A 17,960-nucleotide genomic window follows, 5' to 3' on the forward strand; every position below is an offset into this window, starting at 1 on the left:
ACGCATAATGTCAGCCTCCGGTCTTGTAATGAAATTACAAAACAGCTCTTAATAATTCAATCTGCAAGACAGCTGGACAATAACTTCTCTTTAAGAGATAACTGTCATTACTACAGTGATGTTTACTATCATTTCCAGAGAGCTTTAAAAGCCACGATCATAGACAGAGATAATCAATTAGAGAAACTCCCCTGAGTTCTAGAAGATGGGAGTCTGGTACTTATCTAGGCAGCTCAATACAATAAAACTCTGATATCTTTAACATAATTTCATGGTTTTAAGTAACACTAGCTAAGAGTGAAGTGGTCTATTGTAGGGTGTCAACTCACTGAAGCCCCAAGGTTTTGATAAATATATTAAATAATGTACACCCAACTGCTCATTAAAACAGTATAACTAGTCCCTAGGAATTATGTTACCATACACAACAAAGAAACAAAGGTACAAACCTGGCTTAGTGACATAAATGTTAAACAACTTGAACCCCAGAAAGCAACTTCAAAACTTCAGCTCAAGCCCTCGTACTCTTGTATCTTGATGGTGGTAATGCCATTCTCCATGGCGTTCATACTGGCACCTCTTAAGGGCATCCTACACCCCGCAACACATCTCATCCAGGGCCTGAAGAACTATGATAATTTTACTGCCAAGCTGATGGAACTTCATTGGCTGCTCTTCATGATAAGTATCATTTTCAAAACCAGCTGCATCATTTACAAAGCCATCAAAGTCAGTCCTCTCCTTTATCTTGTAGACAAGCTCACCAACTCTGGTGGTTCTCAGTACACTTGCAGCAAGGACACCATCAGACTGCAGCCTAAGAAGTGTGCAAGAGAACAAAAACAAGGCAGGAAGCCTTTTCCATCTATGCACTGAGGATATAGAACAACATCACCATATTCATCAGGACTACCCCAATATTACTTCAATTTAGGAAAGACGGAAGCCTCACTTCTTCAAGGAACACTATATCCCAATGCACTAACTGTGAATATAGTCTAAGCAATCATCGTATCAAGAGGTAAGCCACTGGTGTTCAGAGCGGACGGCATTGGGGGACCTTATGTATTAATCTGAGCGTGAGGATAATCAAGGCCATTATAGGAAGATAATTTAGGGATTGGTTTCACAAACCTTAGGAAAATGGGCATTACAAGTAAATGTGGTGCTGGGAGGAAGTTTGGAGAGGGGGTGTGTAGGAAGTTGGCTCTGTATGTGCTATTTCAAAGTAAGGAATAGCATGCACAGAGTCCAAGGGTTCCCCTTAGAGGTAAAATAGTGGTAAAAATAGATAATACTAATGCTCTATTTTGTGGTAGTGTGGTCGAGCAGTAGGCTTATCCAAGGAGTAGTGTTAAGCATTTGTTGTACATACACATAGACAATAAATGAAGTACACACACTCAGAGACAAATCCAGCCAATAGGTTTTTATATAGAAAAATATCTTTTCTTAGTTTATTTTAAGAACCACAGGTTCAAATTCTACATGTAATATCTCATTCGAAAGGTATTGCAGGTAAGTACTTTAGGAACTTCAAATCATCAAAATTGCATGTATACTTTTCAAGTTATTCACAAATAGCTGTTTTAAAAGTGGACACTTAGTGCAATTTTCACAGTTCCTAGGGGAGGTAAGTATTTGTTAGGTTAACCAGGTAAGTAAGACACTTACAGGGCTTAGTTCTGGGTCCAAGGTAGCCCACCGTTGGGGGTTCAGAGCAACCCCAAAGTCACCACACCAGCAGCTCAGGGCCGGTCAGGTGCAGAGTTCAAAGTGGTGCCCAAAACACATAGGCTAGAATGGAGAGAAGGGGGTGCCCCGGTTCCGGTCTGCTTGCAGGTAAGTACCCGCGTCTTCGGAGGGCAGACCAGGGGGGTTTTGTAGGGCACCGGGGGGGACACAAGTCCACACAGAAATTTCACCCTCAGCGGCGCGGGGGCGGCCGGGTGCAGTGTAGAAACAAGCGTCGGGTTCGCAATGTTAGTCTATGAGAGATCTCGGGATCTCTTCAGCGCTGCAGGCAGGCAAGGGGGGGGTTCCTCGGGGAAACCTCCACTTGGGCAAGGGAGAGGGACTCCTGGGGGTCACTTCTCCAGTGAAAGTCTGGTCCTTCAGGTCCTGGGGGCTGCGGGTGCAGGGTCTCTCCCAGGCGTCGGGACTTTAGGTTCAAAGAGTCGCGGTCAGGGGAAGCCTCGGGATTCCCTCTGCAGGCGGCGCTGTGGGGGCTCAGGGGGGACAGGTTTTGGTACTCACAGTATCAGAGTAGTCCTGGGGTCCCTCCTGAGGTGTTGGATCGCCACCAGCCGAGTCGGGGTCGCCGGGTGCAGTGTTGCAAGTCTCACGCTTCTTGCGGGGAGCTTGCAGGGTTCTTTAAAGCTGCTGGAAACAAAGTTGCAGCTTTTCTTGGAGCAGGTCCGCTGTCCTCGGGAGTTTCTTGTCTTTTCGAAGCAGGGGCAGTCCTCAGAGGATGTCGAGGTCGCTGGTCCCTTTGGAAGGCGTCGCTGAAGCAGGATCTTTGGAAGGCAGGAGACAGGCCGGTGAGTTTCTGGAGCCAAGGCAGTTGTCGTCTTCTGGTCTTCCGCTGCAGGGGTTTTCAGCTGGGCAGTCCTTCTTCTTGTAGTTGCAGGAATCTAATTTTCTAGGGTCCAGGGTAGCCCTTAAATACTAAATTTAAGGGCGTGTTTAGGTCTGGGGGGTTAGTAGCCAATGGCTACTAGCCCTGAGGGTGGGTACACCCTCTTTGTGCCTCCTCCCAAGGGGAGGGGGTCACAATCCTAACCCTATTGGGGGAATCCTCCATCTGCAAGATGGAGGATTTCTAAAAGTTAGAGTCACTTCAGCTCAGGACACCTTAGGGGCTGTCCTGACTGGCCAGTGACTCCTCCTTGTTGCTTTCTTTGTTCCCTCCAGCCTTGCCGCCAAAAGTGGGGGCCGTGGCCGGAGGGGGTGGGCAACTCCACTAAGCTGGAGTGCCCTGCTGGGCTGTGACAAAGGGGTGAGCCTTTGAGGCTCACCGCCAGGTGTCACAGCTCCTGCCTGGGGGAGGTGTTAGCATCTCCACCCAGTGCAGGCTTTGTTACTGGCCTCAGAGTGACAAAGGCACTCTCCCCATGGGGCCAGCAACATGTCTCTGGTGTGGCAGGCTGCTGGAACTAGTCAGCCTACACAGACAGTCGGTTAAGTTTCAGGGGGCATCTCTAAGGTGCCCTCTGGGGTGTGTTTTGCAATAAAATGTACACTGGCATCAGTGTGCATTTATTGTGCTGAGAAGTTTGATACCAAACTTCCCAGTTTTCAGTGTAGCCATTATGGTGCTGTGGAGTTCGTGTAAAACAGACTCCCAGACCATATACTCTTATGGCTACCCTGCACTTACAATGTCTAAGGTTTTGTTTAGACACTGTAGGGGCACAGTGCTCATGCACTGGTACCCTCACCTATGGTATAGTGCACCCTGCCTTAGGGCTGTAAGGCCTGCTAGAGGGGTGTCTTACCTATACTGTATAGGCAGTGAGAGGCTGGCATGGCACCCTGAGGGGAGTGCCATGTCGACTTACTCATTTTGTTCTCACTAGCACACACAGGCTTGTAAGCAGTGTGTCTGTGCTGAGTGAGGGGTCTCTAGGGTGGCATAAGACATGCTGCAGCCCTTAGAGACCTTTCTTGGCATCAGGGCCCTTGGTACTAGAAGTACCAGTTACAAGGGACTTATCTGAATGCCAGGGTGTGCCAATTGTGGATACAATGGTACATTTTAGGTGAAGGAACACTGGTGCTGGGGCCTGGTTAGCAGGGTCCCAGCACACTTCTCAGTCAAGTCAGCATCAGTATCAGGCAAAAAGTGGGGGGTAACTGCAACAGGGAGCCATTTCTTTACAGGGTGGTAAAAAAAAACCCAAAAAACATAGGAATGAATACAACAGAATATAAACCATAAACCAACACAGCAGAAGCACAGTGGTTTAATAAATTTATATTTCTCTACCAGCATAACCATCGTAGTACAGGGTCTGCACTCTGATGGGCTGGGTAAGTCTGATAAGTAAACAGTTCTATCCATCTGGGGCCTCATGCATCAGATATATTGCAAAGGTATGTTGATTATTTTAAAGACAACATATTTCAGCCACACAAGCTTTCTTGTCTAGAACAGAGAAATCTCAACAGTTCAATGAAGCAGAGCCCAAGAGTCACCTGTCTACTCCTCCCTTTCCAAGGTCCACTCTCACGGACAGCACTGTAGTCCTTCCAATCAATCAGATTTAACATGGCATGATACTTTCAGCATTCTTATCAATACGGTTACTGCATGGAACAAGAACTGTATGTCTCTTGCCATACCCTCAAGGTGATCTCTTTAAATCCTGTCTGCTCCTGATCACAATGTTAGTTGGGATTATTAGTCATTCACTGTATCAACCTGGGAAGTGTCATATTCCCTTTTGTAATTGGTATACACAGTTATAGTGGTAAAAGAAGTTTTGAGGAGGCACCCAGCAAATTTCCAATAAGTTATCTTAGAAAGTGTCTTATAATGTGTTAGAGTAGATGGGGGGTGGAGCCAGCCGATATGGCAAGGACGCAAACAGGTTGAGCTCCTCACTGCCTGCGATTCCCTGGCCGCCCATACTGCCACACTCACCCACCCGCCATAGAGCTTTAGAGCTCATGGGACCCCCTGGGAGTCCCTGTCTGCCACCTCAGGTATAGGTCTAGGGAGTGAGGGCAGATTCCGACGTCAGAACAGCTGAAAATGGCAGGCCTGAGTTCTTACAGGAATTATCTGCCACCCCTTACTTCACTTTTTTGCAAGGTTGTCTTATTTGGATCAGAGCCGGGGTCCTCTTTCAGTTGCACAGGGCAGTTATAGACCTGGATTGGTGTTATGTCTTAGTATTAGGACGCTTAGATGGTAGAGATGTGGCTCTCCCGAATATCTATGCTCCGAGCGTCAACCAGGTGCTGTTCCTGATCACACTGCCTCCCCTCCTGGCGGTGATGGTGCCATATTGGAGGGTAATGGGGTGCAACTTTAACTGGGTGGTGGACGTCCACCCCTGCGCAGTGCACTGGTGACTAGGTTGGTGGACTACGCCCCCTCCTGGGTGGTACGGTGGGACTTGGTCTATTGTTGGAGGGTACCCGTATCCCTATGTGTATTTATAACGTTCTGGTTTGTACGACCTTGAAGTCTGGCTTGACAGGCTTTATACGTGAGGGGCACTGTACAGCAGGGTGGTGAGGGCAGAGTATTTGATGAAGACCTACTCCAATCACTTCCCTGTATTGTGTTCCTTTCAGTGGTCCTATAAGGCGCCTAGACCCAGCGATGCTTGAAGATAAGCCATTCCAGGTGTTACGGGGCAAGGACGTCACAAACTATTGGCTCGGTAATGCGGGTTTGGCCTCATGGGTGAGAGGCAAGTGGGAAGCCATGAAGGTGGTGACACAAGGTTACTGCATCTCCAATAAGGTGGGTGTATGGTCCCAGTTGCGCTCTGGTGTTCAGCAAGGGAAGCAGAGCTCCACTGTCTTCCCCATGGGCTGAAGGGGACTCAGGATGGGAGGAGCTGTGTGCTGGGGGAAAAGGAGAAATAGTTTTTATTGAACGGCTGCAGAGCTTTTATTATAGAGCTCATGAGGCCAAGTCCCACACAGAGGGATAAATCGGGTAGGATGGCTTCTCCAGGCCGAGGACACACCATTCTCCAGGTGACCGACACCGCAGGGCAGGATGTCTTCACCCAGGACAGGATTAGTGTGATGTTTCTTTGCCATTATAGAGATTTGTACTTGGAGGGTACTGGGTGTAGTGGCATGGATATGCTAAACTACAATGCAGCATCGTCCCCGGTCTCCCTCGATTTTGCGGTGGCGGGTCAACTGGGTGCAGATATTACAGACCAGGAGGTATGTGGTGCAATAAAGGAAATGACAAAGGATAAAGCCCCTGGGCTAGACTGTCCACCTATAGAATTCTGCACTGTTTATGCCTTGGACCGTATCCCTAAACTTGTGGCCCTCTTTGAGGACTCCAACAGTGGCGTCTACCCCCTCCTGTCTCCGTGAGGCTGCTATTGTGCTGCTTCAAAAGAAAGATAAGGCCCTGCTCTTCCTTGACTCCTACTGCCGTCTTTCAATGACTAACACTGACAAAGATCTTGAGCAAGGTCTTGACCAGCCATTTGCTCCCACATATGTGCCCCTGGTTCACCCTGACAAGACAACTTTATCCCCACACATAGCACCATGTCTAATATTTGTCAACTAATCCTGATCTTGGAGCAGCGGGAGCGCCTACCAGCAAAGGCGCTGGTCACTTCGGTGATTATCAAAAAGACATTCAACTCACTTCTTTGGAAGTTTTTATAGGCCCTGTTTGGTATGAGCCTCAGCCTACCCCTTGTGAAGTGGTCAAAGCTTCTTTACACTTGCCCTTTTGCTAGGATCTGAACTGGCTCTCCGGTCTCAGAGGTTTTTGCAGTGGTGGAGCGGGGCACCCACCAGGGTTGCCACCTACCCCTGCTGCTATTTGTCCTAGAGTCCTTTTGCTCGAACACTCCGCTTGGGAAAAGCCTACTCTCTCGCAGCAGGACCACCCATACCAACCACTCGGCTATGCCTCCCTCCCCCACATCCCCTAAACCTTCCCCTCGGCGCATCAAAAGAACAAGGGGTGCCCCAACTACCCTGGTCAAGGCATCAGGCACTACATACACAACTATCTCAAAGTGTCAACTGCAGTGCAAGGGACAGGGAGAGGGAGAGGAGACTGCTTGGTATACAACTACCATTTAGTGTCTGATGCTACTGGTCTGTCGTGGGGGCCATGATAAAGGAAGGTGTACTAGGCTGAAGTAATGAATGATTTGTTTTAGTAAGGTCAATAAAAAAGAAAAAAAAAGAAGTCCGGATGCTATGGGTAGCTTTGCGGTGAGAAGAGCTCTGAAAGGACAGCTTTGTTGGCAGCCATCTTGATCACACTTTTAAAAAAGACATGGAGGTCCGCAATATGTCATGAACTGACATTATGATGGTAGGACAACCACCAAGCCAAAGGCCAGCCACCATATGTCAAGAATTGCCTCCTCATGCAAGATTCCTGCATTACCTTGAAATTGGTACCATCATGTCATGTGTGCCCGTAGTATGCCAAGAATTACCAGCCTCACAGAAAAGCCAACATTGTGTGGTCACCATCATGTCATGGATGCCCAAATTATGCTAAGGAATAATGTAATTATGCCAAGAATTACAACAACTGTGTCAGGGCCATAAGTAGTAGAAAAGTGGCTGACATACATGCCAGTTCCAGGTTATGCCGAAAGTAGATTTAAAAAGAAAAAAAAATACATACATATATATACATATATATTATTGTTTTCAATTGGAACATTCTGCCAGATATTCACTTTCCATGTTATTACGATAATTACAACAGTACAATGTGTCTGAACAATTCCCACAATGCCTCCCCACAAGCTGCTCGTCATTCAGTATAGATCGTTCCAACACTATACAAGTATTTTGTCGTAGTTGGACTCTCGCTCCTAGGCAATTCTGCTGGTTTAGGGATGACAGCACTTTTGTTTGTAGGTGACTAGGCCAATCCTACATTAAGTTGCAACTGTCGTCCCACTCCTCCCGGCTCACAAGCAGTACCTCACCATATACCCAAAACATAAAAGGTGATTTCTGGCAGCCTTTATGCATGCACTCTAGAAGGCGACATCTCAGGGGAGTCGTGGTGGAACGGTGATTACCCTTTTCTCACAACAGTAATAAGTCTTATCAAGCACAGGCAAAGGAGACGCAGGAGAGTTTTTAACAGGTTTATTAAAAATACTGCAATCTACTGTAAAATGCATGAGCTGCAATGATTAGGATAATGAATAATGCAAGAAGCAGAATGGTAAAGATGGGTCGTGTATACAAAGACCCCAACCATTTTGCAATGAACATAAGATGTAAAATATCTATAAAACCCTAGCATAGAGAACCTAATTTCTAACCAGCTAGGTGTGATAAACCTAATCTGCCAGTGCCAGGTCCATGAGATGAGCCCCCCAACCCTTGTTACCTTGGAATGAGGTCTCTAGATCAGACTCCGTGGTAACATGAAGGCTAAATCTGCATCAAGTAGACGTGCAGCATAGTTGGCATTGATAGCATCTGGTAGGAATCGCACTGATAACTTTGTCTGCGTGACATGTATTGATACATATCTTGTAGGGCCCCTGACGCAGGTATGTTCTCAAACAACAGATAAGAAGGCATGCTTGGGGCAGCAATTATATAAACAATTACCTCCAAAAGTACATTATGTTCTTGTCACACATAAGTGGGAAAGGGACATGATGTGAATACCTACGTATCACTGTGACGCTGAGTGACACCTTTACAGAGTGGCACTGATAACGGAAAATCAAAAAGTGTCACTAACTATAAACATAGCAGTCATTTTGAAAGAAATAATTAAATAGGCTAATACAGAGCAGGCTAAGTAGGTTAATAGTCCAAGGTGACGGGTGCACAGGCGTGCAAGCCAGAAGGCTAAACTAAACTCTTGATTCCTATTAAAACTAAATAGGATCCACTACAATCTTATCTAGAAGTCTCCATCCCCAACCCCCATCTCCTTTCTCACCCAATTCAATATTCATCATCACCTTCGCCACTACATCATCAGCCTATCGATTGTCGCATTGCATGTTTCATTCCTTCACCACTGTCCATTCAGATACATCTCAGTGCGACTCCGCGTAGCTTGCGGCCCTTGAATTCATCCATCTGACAGCAATGAGCCACTTTGCCAGTAGCATACCTAGCAGAACGAATCTACGGCTAAGTATCTTCTTCGCCAGGGATGGAATCAGCCCCAACAGCACTGCCCAAGTTGTCCAATGTCACTGCCAAGAAGGGCATTGTCATGAGATATTGCCACACTACATGTAGAAAATCTGCGGCTGGGGCACAACAACAAACACACTGGGCCAATCGGGTATCATATATGTCATGTATAGTTTTAGATGAGAGATACACTTTGTGTGAATAATTGCATTGATTGTATTGTACTAACTTGAAGCTTGCACTGGAGCTGACAGTGCGCGAACCCTCATGATTTATTTCCCAGTTTCGGCTGGAGAGCTCTTCTCACAGTAGCCATTCCCACTTCTTATGTGCCTCAAGTACAATTTTCCACAGGTCTGCTCTCAGTGTGCGATAAAGGTCGAAAATTAATATACGGGCCCCTGACAGCCTGAGCATCGCTACCAATGTCTGAAGGCCATGGGTTTCCCCAGGAAAGAAGGCCATATCTCCTGCACTGTTGCCAACATCTTAGCATTTTGTAGGTATTGTCCAATATTCATCGCAAATGCCTTCCGCCTCTTCCCACATGAGGAAATGGTCGACTGAATATAAATCTCAGAGGAGTTCACAGCCCCCATTCTTCTATTTTTGCACAGACATAACTTCTATTATCCTGACAAAGGGTTTAAAAGCCCAAAATGTTATTTTGTGCGTGGTGTACCCCTCCTGTGACCGCTCACTCTCACACCCATCATACATGCTGTATTAGGAAGGGCATCTCTGCCGATATCCGCGAGCCACATATAAGCAATCATCACCCCTGTATGTACCCTTCAGAAGCTCTTTTTCCCAATTATCTCCCTGTTTAAGCCAATGAACCACATGTTGTAGGTGGGCTGCTAGAGAGTTCAAGTCAATATTGGGGGTTTCAATCCCTCTGTGTTCCAAAGGCTGCTTAAGCATGGGTAGCCCTATATGCTTGCTTTTACTGGCCCATAGCAGATCTAGTATTAAGCTGTCAATCTCAGCAAAATATTTCCGGGGATACTTTGTACATCGTACCCTGCTGACCAGCCTCGTGATAATCCTCCAATAATTTCTCAGCAACCACCTCTGCATATTTGTGGTAAAACTCAGCTGGAAGTCCATCACTTCCTGGTGTTTTAGCGGTTTTCAACCACGTTAACACAGCCAGGAGTTCCTCTTTTGTGAAAGGGCCATCTGGGGCTGTCTTGTCTGCCTCCCTCAGCCTCTGGAGATCAATCCTAGGGAAATGCTGCCCCAACACCACCAACACCTGACCCCCTAGCCCCCCCGCCTCCCTCCACCCCTATTGTGTTTCGCACAGGTACCATTAAGGTGGGCCCAAAATATATTTTTATCTCCAGTCTGATCCCGTATCACCAAACACCGGATCTCGGGACTCCTGTTTCAGCAATCACACCAACATCGCCCCAGGTTTGTCCCCTTCCGCATGAAGCCTTTGCCGTAGGCAGTGTAAGTGTGTTTATCTAGTCTGTGCCAATTATCCAAATGATCCCTGCGCGCTTGCCTACAGTCATCAAGCATCCACGACTGTGTCAGGAGTGCCCCCTCTATGTCACACAGCCGGGACTCTCCCCGGTCTAGGTCTTGGTCCAGTTGTTACCGGACACTGCATGTCGTTTTGATGCAGAAACACAGAGGCACCACTTTCATGGCATCCCCAGTCATGAGCCTGAGTGCTTGCGCTGCACAAATGTTCGTGAAACTAATGAGTTCATCCCACACAGCAGTTGCAAACGGCAGGTCTGTCAGTGCCTCTGCATGCAGATGCCACAAGGGAACTGTTGGGCGTGTACATCCCTCCGTAAGCCACATCCACAACGGAGAATGATCTAATAGGTAGCGCTATAAGTATGTAATCTCCTTCACTCACTGCGCCAGACCAGCTGACACAAAACAGCAATCTAAATGACTGAGGGCTTCATTAAGAGTTTGGCGGGCGGTGGAGGTCACCCGCTGGCCCTATTACAAGTTTCCCACTGGACCAATGGGAAACAGGCCACAGCATTGATGGCGGCTCGGAATTGAGCCAGCAGCAATGTTGCTGTGCATTGGGTGCGACAGCACCCGTCACGCTTTTCACTGCCTGTAATTCAGGCAGTGAAAAGCGCGATGGGGCTGTCCATGTGGGCCCATGCCAAGTGCATGAACAGGGCAGGAGCCCCACACCTCAGCAAGTTCTGCAATGTCAGGCGGTCCATGCAACTGGACCTGCGCACCCCCACAATGCCATAGTTTTACTCACGGTGTGCTGGGCAGGGATCTGGCTGGACCACCATCTGTGCTCTGTGCCATAGTCAGAACTACTCATGTGGATCTGGAACGCTTCTTGCAAGTCTAATCGAGACCCGGTGTCTTTGAGTGTGCTATCTGGGCACACTACTATGTAGCCGGTTTCCTTTATTCTTCCTCTGTTTTCTCAGGCGGACGGACTGTCTCTGCGCAGTCAATGAATGTGCCCCCTACTCTGACGATTCTGGAGGAGAGCCCCTGACCACCATGTCCAACCATTCTCTGGCATCATCTGCTCTGAAGACTAAGTGTACCTTACCTTCATAGACTACACTGAGCTTCACTGTGAACACGAGGGATTATCGCAGATTAAGGTCTCTCAGTAGTTTCTTAACGTCTAGATATATTTTATGTTGATTTTGGACCTTTTGGGTGTAGTCACGGAAAATGGATATCTGCCTTCCCTCAAACTCCGTTGGGTCTTTTACACACACATGTTGGAGAATTGCATTGCGGTCTTTGAAGTTAGAGAGAGAGACTATGAGGGCACATCAAGGCATGCTAGGTCTTGGCGGCGATATTGGTGCTCTGTGTGCCCTTTCAGTTGTAAAGAACTTCCACAATTTTGGGGGACGCATAACCTTGACAATCCAATCCTTCAAGAAAAGCTCTGCAGATTGACCCTCCGCTGTCTCTGGAAAACCGACAAATCACAGATTATTTCTTCTAGCTCTCCCCTCAGATTCTTCAATATGTTCCTCAAGTCTTACTGTCAGTTTTTGCTGGGAAGACAGCGTCTCGGAGAGTGGACACTTCCTGTTGTCGTTCTCCCACTGTTCCCTCGGTGGCTGTGACATGGTCTGCAACACCATGAAGGTCCACCCTACAGAGGCTGACCTCTATGGCCATTGCACGGTTCCCCAGCAGGTCTTCCTACTATCAGCACACCAGATAAAGCCACAGGTTCATCGGGCAGACATTAGCCTCGCCAACATTGCATGGTGCCCTGGAATGGCCTGTAATCAACGCAGTCGAGGTCTCCACAACACCTCCAATGAGGATCAGCTCCCTCCCGATGGCATCGTCGACAGACTTCTCACCTTAGAGTCCAAGGCCCCCAGCATTCCGTCATCCAAGGTCGCTGAAGCGCCAGCAGGCGATGCTCCGGTTCCTCTCACTGTGGGGATTTGAGTACTGCAGTGGCCAGCCACCCCAGACAGCTGACCGCTCCTCAGTCAACCTGGCCTGTGCTAAATTTCCATACCCAGGGCACCGCTCAGCACATGGCAGTCCAGCAGGGAGGATCTACAGCTCCTGTCGCACCACTCAATGCTTTTCTGGCCTAGCAATACCGTCTGCCAGTGGGTGACATGTGGGGCACCCCCATGACCATATATGACCATCTTCAAAGGTGGGCGGGCCTTGTGCTCCTGTCAGGGTCAGTCCAATGCCAGCCACCATGCAGGCAGCCTCAAGGGGATGGGCCCGCCCAATAACGGCCCCACAACAGTATTGTCTGTATCAACACCGCTCCTCTGTAATATGTCTCGTCCTCTCCCCTCTGTATTTGCTGCAACAGCTCCCAGGAGACAGCAAGTTGGGCAGCGTAGGTTGCGGCAAACGGAGGCATCACCCTGTTTTTGATCCAGCAGGTGTTCCCTCACATGAGGACACGGCACAGCTCAGGTGCACAGGGGTAGGGGCTCCAGCTGAGGGGTGATTAAACAGGATTTCACTTTTGAGCTGGCAGGAGCCCTGGTAGGAGTGTCCACACAGCCATCTTGCTTGGCCCCACCCATGCTGAAAGTGGAAATTATCATGCTGTGGGAGTCTACAGTGGGCAAAGACTTACCATCAATATGCTTGAAACAGCATTATAGTAAGGATAGGCATCGATTTGCACAAATGCATATGCTACGACCATTATGCAAAGAATCAACTTTTAGGGACAGCTGCACCCTACAACATTAGGCAGACTAGTATGCAGGGAGGTGGGATAATCAGTAGTCCTGCTATGGGGATCTGATCAGTGGCCTGTGAATAGGATACTGCCACACTGAGGGAATGAGGCAAAATCCCCCTCCCCAACACACACACAAACACCTTTAAATTCCAAAATCAGACACACAGCAACAGCTGACTCTGAAGATCTAAACAAATAATAGGAACAGACACTGACTGTCAGTTAAAGTGTGGGGCACTAACACAGAATTGAAGTCAGGATACAAAACTCCTCCTTGCAGGCACTTTAAAAATTAATAAAACATGAATACCAATTTACACATTTGTTCAATGCAAGTGTCTGCAAAAGTATACTGAAGTTTATGGGACTACTTGCCTAGGATCTTTTTGTATGCTGTCTATGGACGGAGACCTTGTTGTTCCATCATCAGCAGGTACAGAATGTTGAAGTCTGTTATAACCAGTTTCTGAGATTCTATATTGCATTGATCTGTAGGGTTCCGCATAGTTGGCGTTCGTGTTGAGTGCATAATTGTTTCTTTGGTAAGTAAGTGTACTTCTCTGGCTGGATGTTCTCTGTAAATTTCCAACACCTAGAAAAAGATATATTAAAACAATGTCAAAACAAATTGGATTACCCAAACAAGGATATCATTTTAACAGCATATTTTGCAAATATTATTTGAAAGAAAAGTTTTATTACGCAAATATATCAAGGTGAAAAAACACTATATCTGTATAGAAGGCAATTATTTGTTTTTCATGAAACTGATACCCGAAATGATTAAAACCTCTAATCAAAATGCACTTAAGCTTCCTATTTCATTAGCACTGGGTATTTATGTCACAGAAAGAATTCACAATAAGGAAATGGAAAACTATATGTTAAGCTTGGCATAGCCCATATCTTAGTAAGTTTCTTAAGGAAAAAACAATATATTAAATAACAAAGAAGTGCCAGCGTGTATTCATTTTTCAGAATAAAAATAGTTTAATTTAGTTTTATTCTACTAATTTATGTTTGTGACAGACAAGTCAGTGCACCACACTTTCAACAGTGCTGCTACTGTGTTTAGGACTCACACAGACAAACAACCTTTACAATGCATGGCAAAAAGTCATAGTTATGCCTAGTTTGTATATAGAAAAAGTGTTTTTTGTTTTGCTAATAACTTGGGCGCCGTTTGATGAATCGTCCCAAAATTTTACAAAACAATACAACGCTCACTTTTTAATTTTAATGTTCGCCGCGAGTCGCAACGAATCTGGCAGATATATATATATATATATATATATATATATATATATATATATATATATATACACAATTTTTTTTTTTAAAGTGTGGCCTTCCATGCTCTTTTTGTAAACAGCCCCTGGGTGGGCGAGGTCCTAGGGGAATTGAAAAAGGAGGGGGGCGCGGTCCCCTCCCCCCCAACCAAGGCTTAGATTAGCCCCGGGGACCACCACCTCCCCGGGGCTATATGTCCACCCTCCCACTCCCAACGCGCTGCCGGGACCACCACCTCTTTGGGGCAAAGTGTTTATCTAAAATGAGGGGGGCCAGTATGGACTCCCCCCAAAACGAGGGGGACCACCACCTCCTCTGGGCTAACTATGAATTAATGCAGGCACCCCGCACCCCAAGGACCACCACCTCCTCGGGGTAATTTAACAAAATGAAGGAGACCGCACAGCCCCCCCTACAACCCAGGGGACCACCACCTCCCCAAGGCTACATCAATCATTGGATGGGGGCCATGTGGTCCCCCTCATGGATCTAATAATGGCCCTGGGGACCACCACCTCCCCGGGCCGGCTCCTAGTAAATCCTGGGTTTCCCACCCCTGGGGCAATACAGTTTGCTGTGACTGGGCGGGAACTTTGACAGCTCCAATCAAGTCACACCAAATACTCCGGTAGCAGCAATCGAGAGCTGTCAAACAGCTCTCGCTTTCTGGAAGCAGAGGTGTCCTCTATTTCCCTGCAACGGCAGGGAAACCGAAGAAACAAGTGCTCTCACAGAGAGAGAGCTGCATGTTTAGCAGCTCCCTGTCTGTGACAGCAATGCCGGCTCCCGCAGGAGACTAGGAGCTGGCTGGGATCGCGGAGGCCTTCTGGCTCCCTCTGCAGCCCTCAACAGTGATGGCTGGGTACCCTGGATGGCACCCAGGTGACATGGCCGGGTCTCAGGGGATGGGGTCCCCGGAGCTGAAAGCGATGGTGGGGTAACGGTTGGAGGCTGAGTTGTCTCAGTTGAAGTTCCACTTCTGGAAAGGACAAATGATCCTAACCCCTGGGCTTGGCAAAGGCAAAGCAAGAATGCTTACATTGCCTTTCCATACTGAAAAACTATCTGAAATCTATTGTGGGGGTAAATGCATCTTTCATCTGCTGGAGAGCAATCAGAGCAATCAGATACTCTTACACCCACATAGACCCTCTCACACCCACTCTCACTGTCACTCTCATACCCAGAGACACACTCTCACAACTAGAGAGACAGGCCCTAAATAAACTGTAACTCGCACCCTCACAATGCACTGCTAATTACCCCAGATATTACAGCACTCATGACAACTTTTATAACTTCAATAAAAATATCAATGGAACATTAGAAGTCACATTTTGAAGAAAAAACTGTCCATGGCGGGGCGTGAGTTTAGGGTTTTGGGGTCAGTAATGGTAAAGGTAATTTTACTATTTGAGGTGGGTAGGAGAAGGGGGGGGAGGGAGAGGGGGGGGAAAGGGTAATTCCAGGGTCTAGGAGGTTTAAAGTGGTAAAGAAAGGTTAGGAGTAAATTAAAAGAAAGAAGAGGGGATTTCTTTCCTAAAAGGAAAAAGTGTGTGTGTGTGTTTGTGTGACTCTCTCTGTCAGGAATGCTGTGATTGGCTGGCTGCAACCTGACTACAAAGTTGTGGCCGCCATTTTAGGTAATAGGGCACGGTCCCCAGGCTGAAAAATAAAATGAAGTGGCATAAGGGGCCAGAGGGGAGGTACCCTGACCCTAGGGCTGTGATATAGGGGTCTTGGAGGGTGAAATTAAATTCATGACCTTAAAATTATTTTTATTTTTTTCAAGACCCGCGATATTTGCGCAATCTGACAAATTTTCAAATATCAGCGAACACGAAAACATGTTAAAAAAAAATAACATTCACACTCATTCACACACTAATTCTTTCACTCAGTACCAGACACTCATGCAGCTACTGACTGAGCCACTCACACACCCACTAACAGATCCATATAGATACTCACGCACCCACTCAGACCCTTACGCACCCACTCACAGGCCCACTCAGACACTGACACCCACTCACTGACCCACTCATATGTCAAACATCGACTCACAGACCCACTCAGACCCTCACGAACCCACTCATGCACTCACTCACAGACCCACTCAGACCCTTCCACACCCACTCACAGACCCCCTCAGACACTGACGCACTTAGCCTTAAGTTAAGTAACTTTAACCTAAAGTTAATTGCACAAGCTATAGTTTCTTCAGATACTTATAACTATAAATATAACTGCTGAATTTCTATGGTTTTGTGTGGGTAAAAAGTAAACCTAACTATAATGTCCCTGCAACCTTTTAATGTAAAGTAACAATTAATTAATGTATGTTTATACAGCCAAAGGCCGCAGGGCCTGGTCTGCATTGTACAATCCTTAATTATACTTACCATGCATCATAAAGGCATGTGAGCGGTAAAGGCATCCGTAGCAAAGGCATTCAACCCCTATAGATCGTGTTTTTACTGTCAAGTCAGTTAAGTTTCAAAACTGTTGGTAAAACAAGGTATGACAAATCATACCAGTAAACTTTAAATTAGTATTCACAACAGAGTCCCACATTCTGTATTAAAAGCAGTAAGTAAGATGTGAACTGAAAAGAAGTTACCCTTCCTTGAGGTCAGCCAGTCACACACTGAACAAGGATTTTGAAGAACTGTCCATGGCAGTAGACAGGTCCTTTGCAGCTTATGAACAGTCATCTATTTTCAACACAGCTAAAGAACAATTAAACATAATTCCAATAACGTAGAATACTATTAGGGGTACCACCCCAAATTCTGCCAAACCAGTATATATTTTTTAGGGGTGATTTATTTCTTAAACGTGCACACCACTCCTACATTCAGACTACCTTATATAGTAACCTTTTCTTGCCATAATAATAATCTTTCGAAGAACTGACTTAGAATGCCAGTGTCCATCACGTTGATTTGATACTTTTAAACACATATCTAGTAAGGATAGTGGGGAGAGGCAAAATGACAAAGCAAAACTAAGCAGCAGCGTTTTCCGATGACTGTCTGACGGGGTGGTACCACGGCACTAGTAATGAGGCAGGGGTAAAGTTAGAGACAGGAGAGAACAGTGTGAACATTCAAGTTACTGGCTTTACAGAAAGCTAGAAGGGCCGTACCAATGGCCTGAAAGGAGGAAAGCACAGACAGCGAGCGCATAGAAACTGATTCAAATATTGGGGTGCAGAGCAACAGGGGTGTGTAGGATGATGAAGAGGCCAGTACTCAACAGAGTTCAAATATCCGAATAAGGAGTGGAGAGCTATTTTGATGCCTTTGTGACGCACGTAAAAAAAATAGAAGCCAGTGCAAGTGTGATAGAATCTGCATTGATTGCTGCAGAACGTGAGTTGTTATTCTGCATAGTTGAAGCATGCACTATGGAATAATGCAAAGCAATGTAGAAGCTGATGTGGCTGTTGTCAGTGAAGGATTTTTGAAGGGATAACGTTGGTGATCTCAATTTGTTATACAAATGCAGTGTCCATTTCAGCAGGTGAAAATAAATGATACAGGAGCCAACCAAGTGGTTGACACTGAGAATAAGAGAAAGGTTAATATCAAAGCAAAAGACAAGGTTTTTAGTC

The 17,960-nt window shown here is 46.6% G+C and overlaps 1 protein-coding gene across 8 annotated transcripts in view; it reads right to left on the reverse strand.

Annotated features, from left to right (window-relative positions):
- PKP4 (plakophilin 4) overlaps positions 1-17,960 on the reverse strand; it is a 643,120-nt gene that overhangs the window by 190,581 nt on the left and 434,579 nt on the right. For all 8 annotated transcript variants that reach the window (XM_069225136.1, XM_069225133.1, XM_069225134.1 and 5 more), the window contains one exon: positions 13,430-13,646. In XM_069225136.1, coding sequence (XP_069081237.1) covers positions 13,430-13,646 — 217 coding nt within the window. The remainder of the gene's footprint in view (positions 1-13,429; positions 13,647-17,960) is intronic.

This window comes from Pleurodeles waltl, chromosome 3_1, assembly GCF_031143425.1.
Source record: "Pleurodeles waltl isolate 20211129_DDA chromosome 3_1, aPleWal1.hap1.20221129, whole genome shotgun sequence".
NCBI classification, from domain to species: Eukaryota; Metazoa; Chordata; class Amphibia; order Caudata; family Salamandridae; genus Pleurodeles; species Pleurodeles waltl.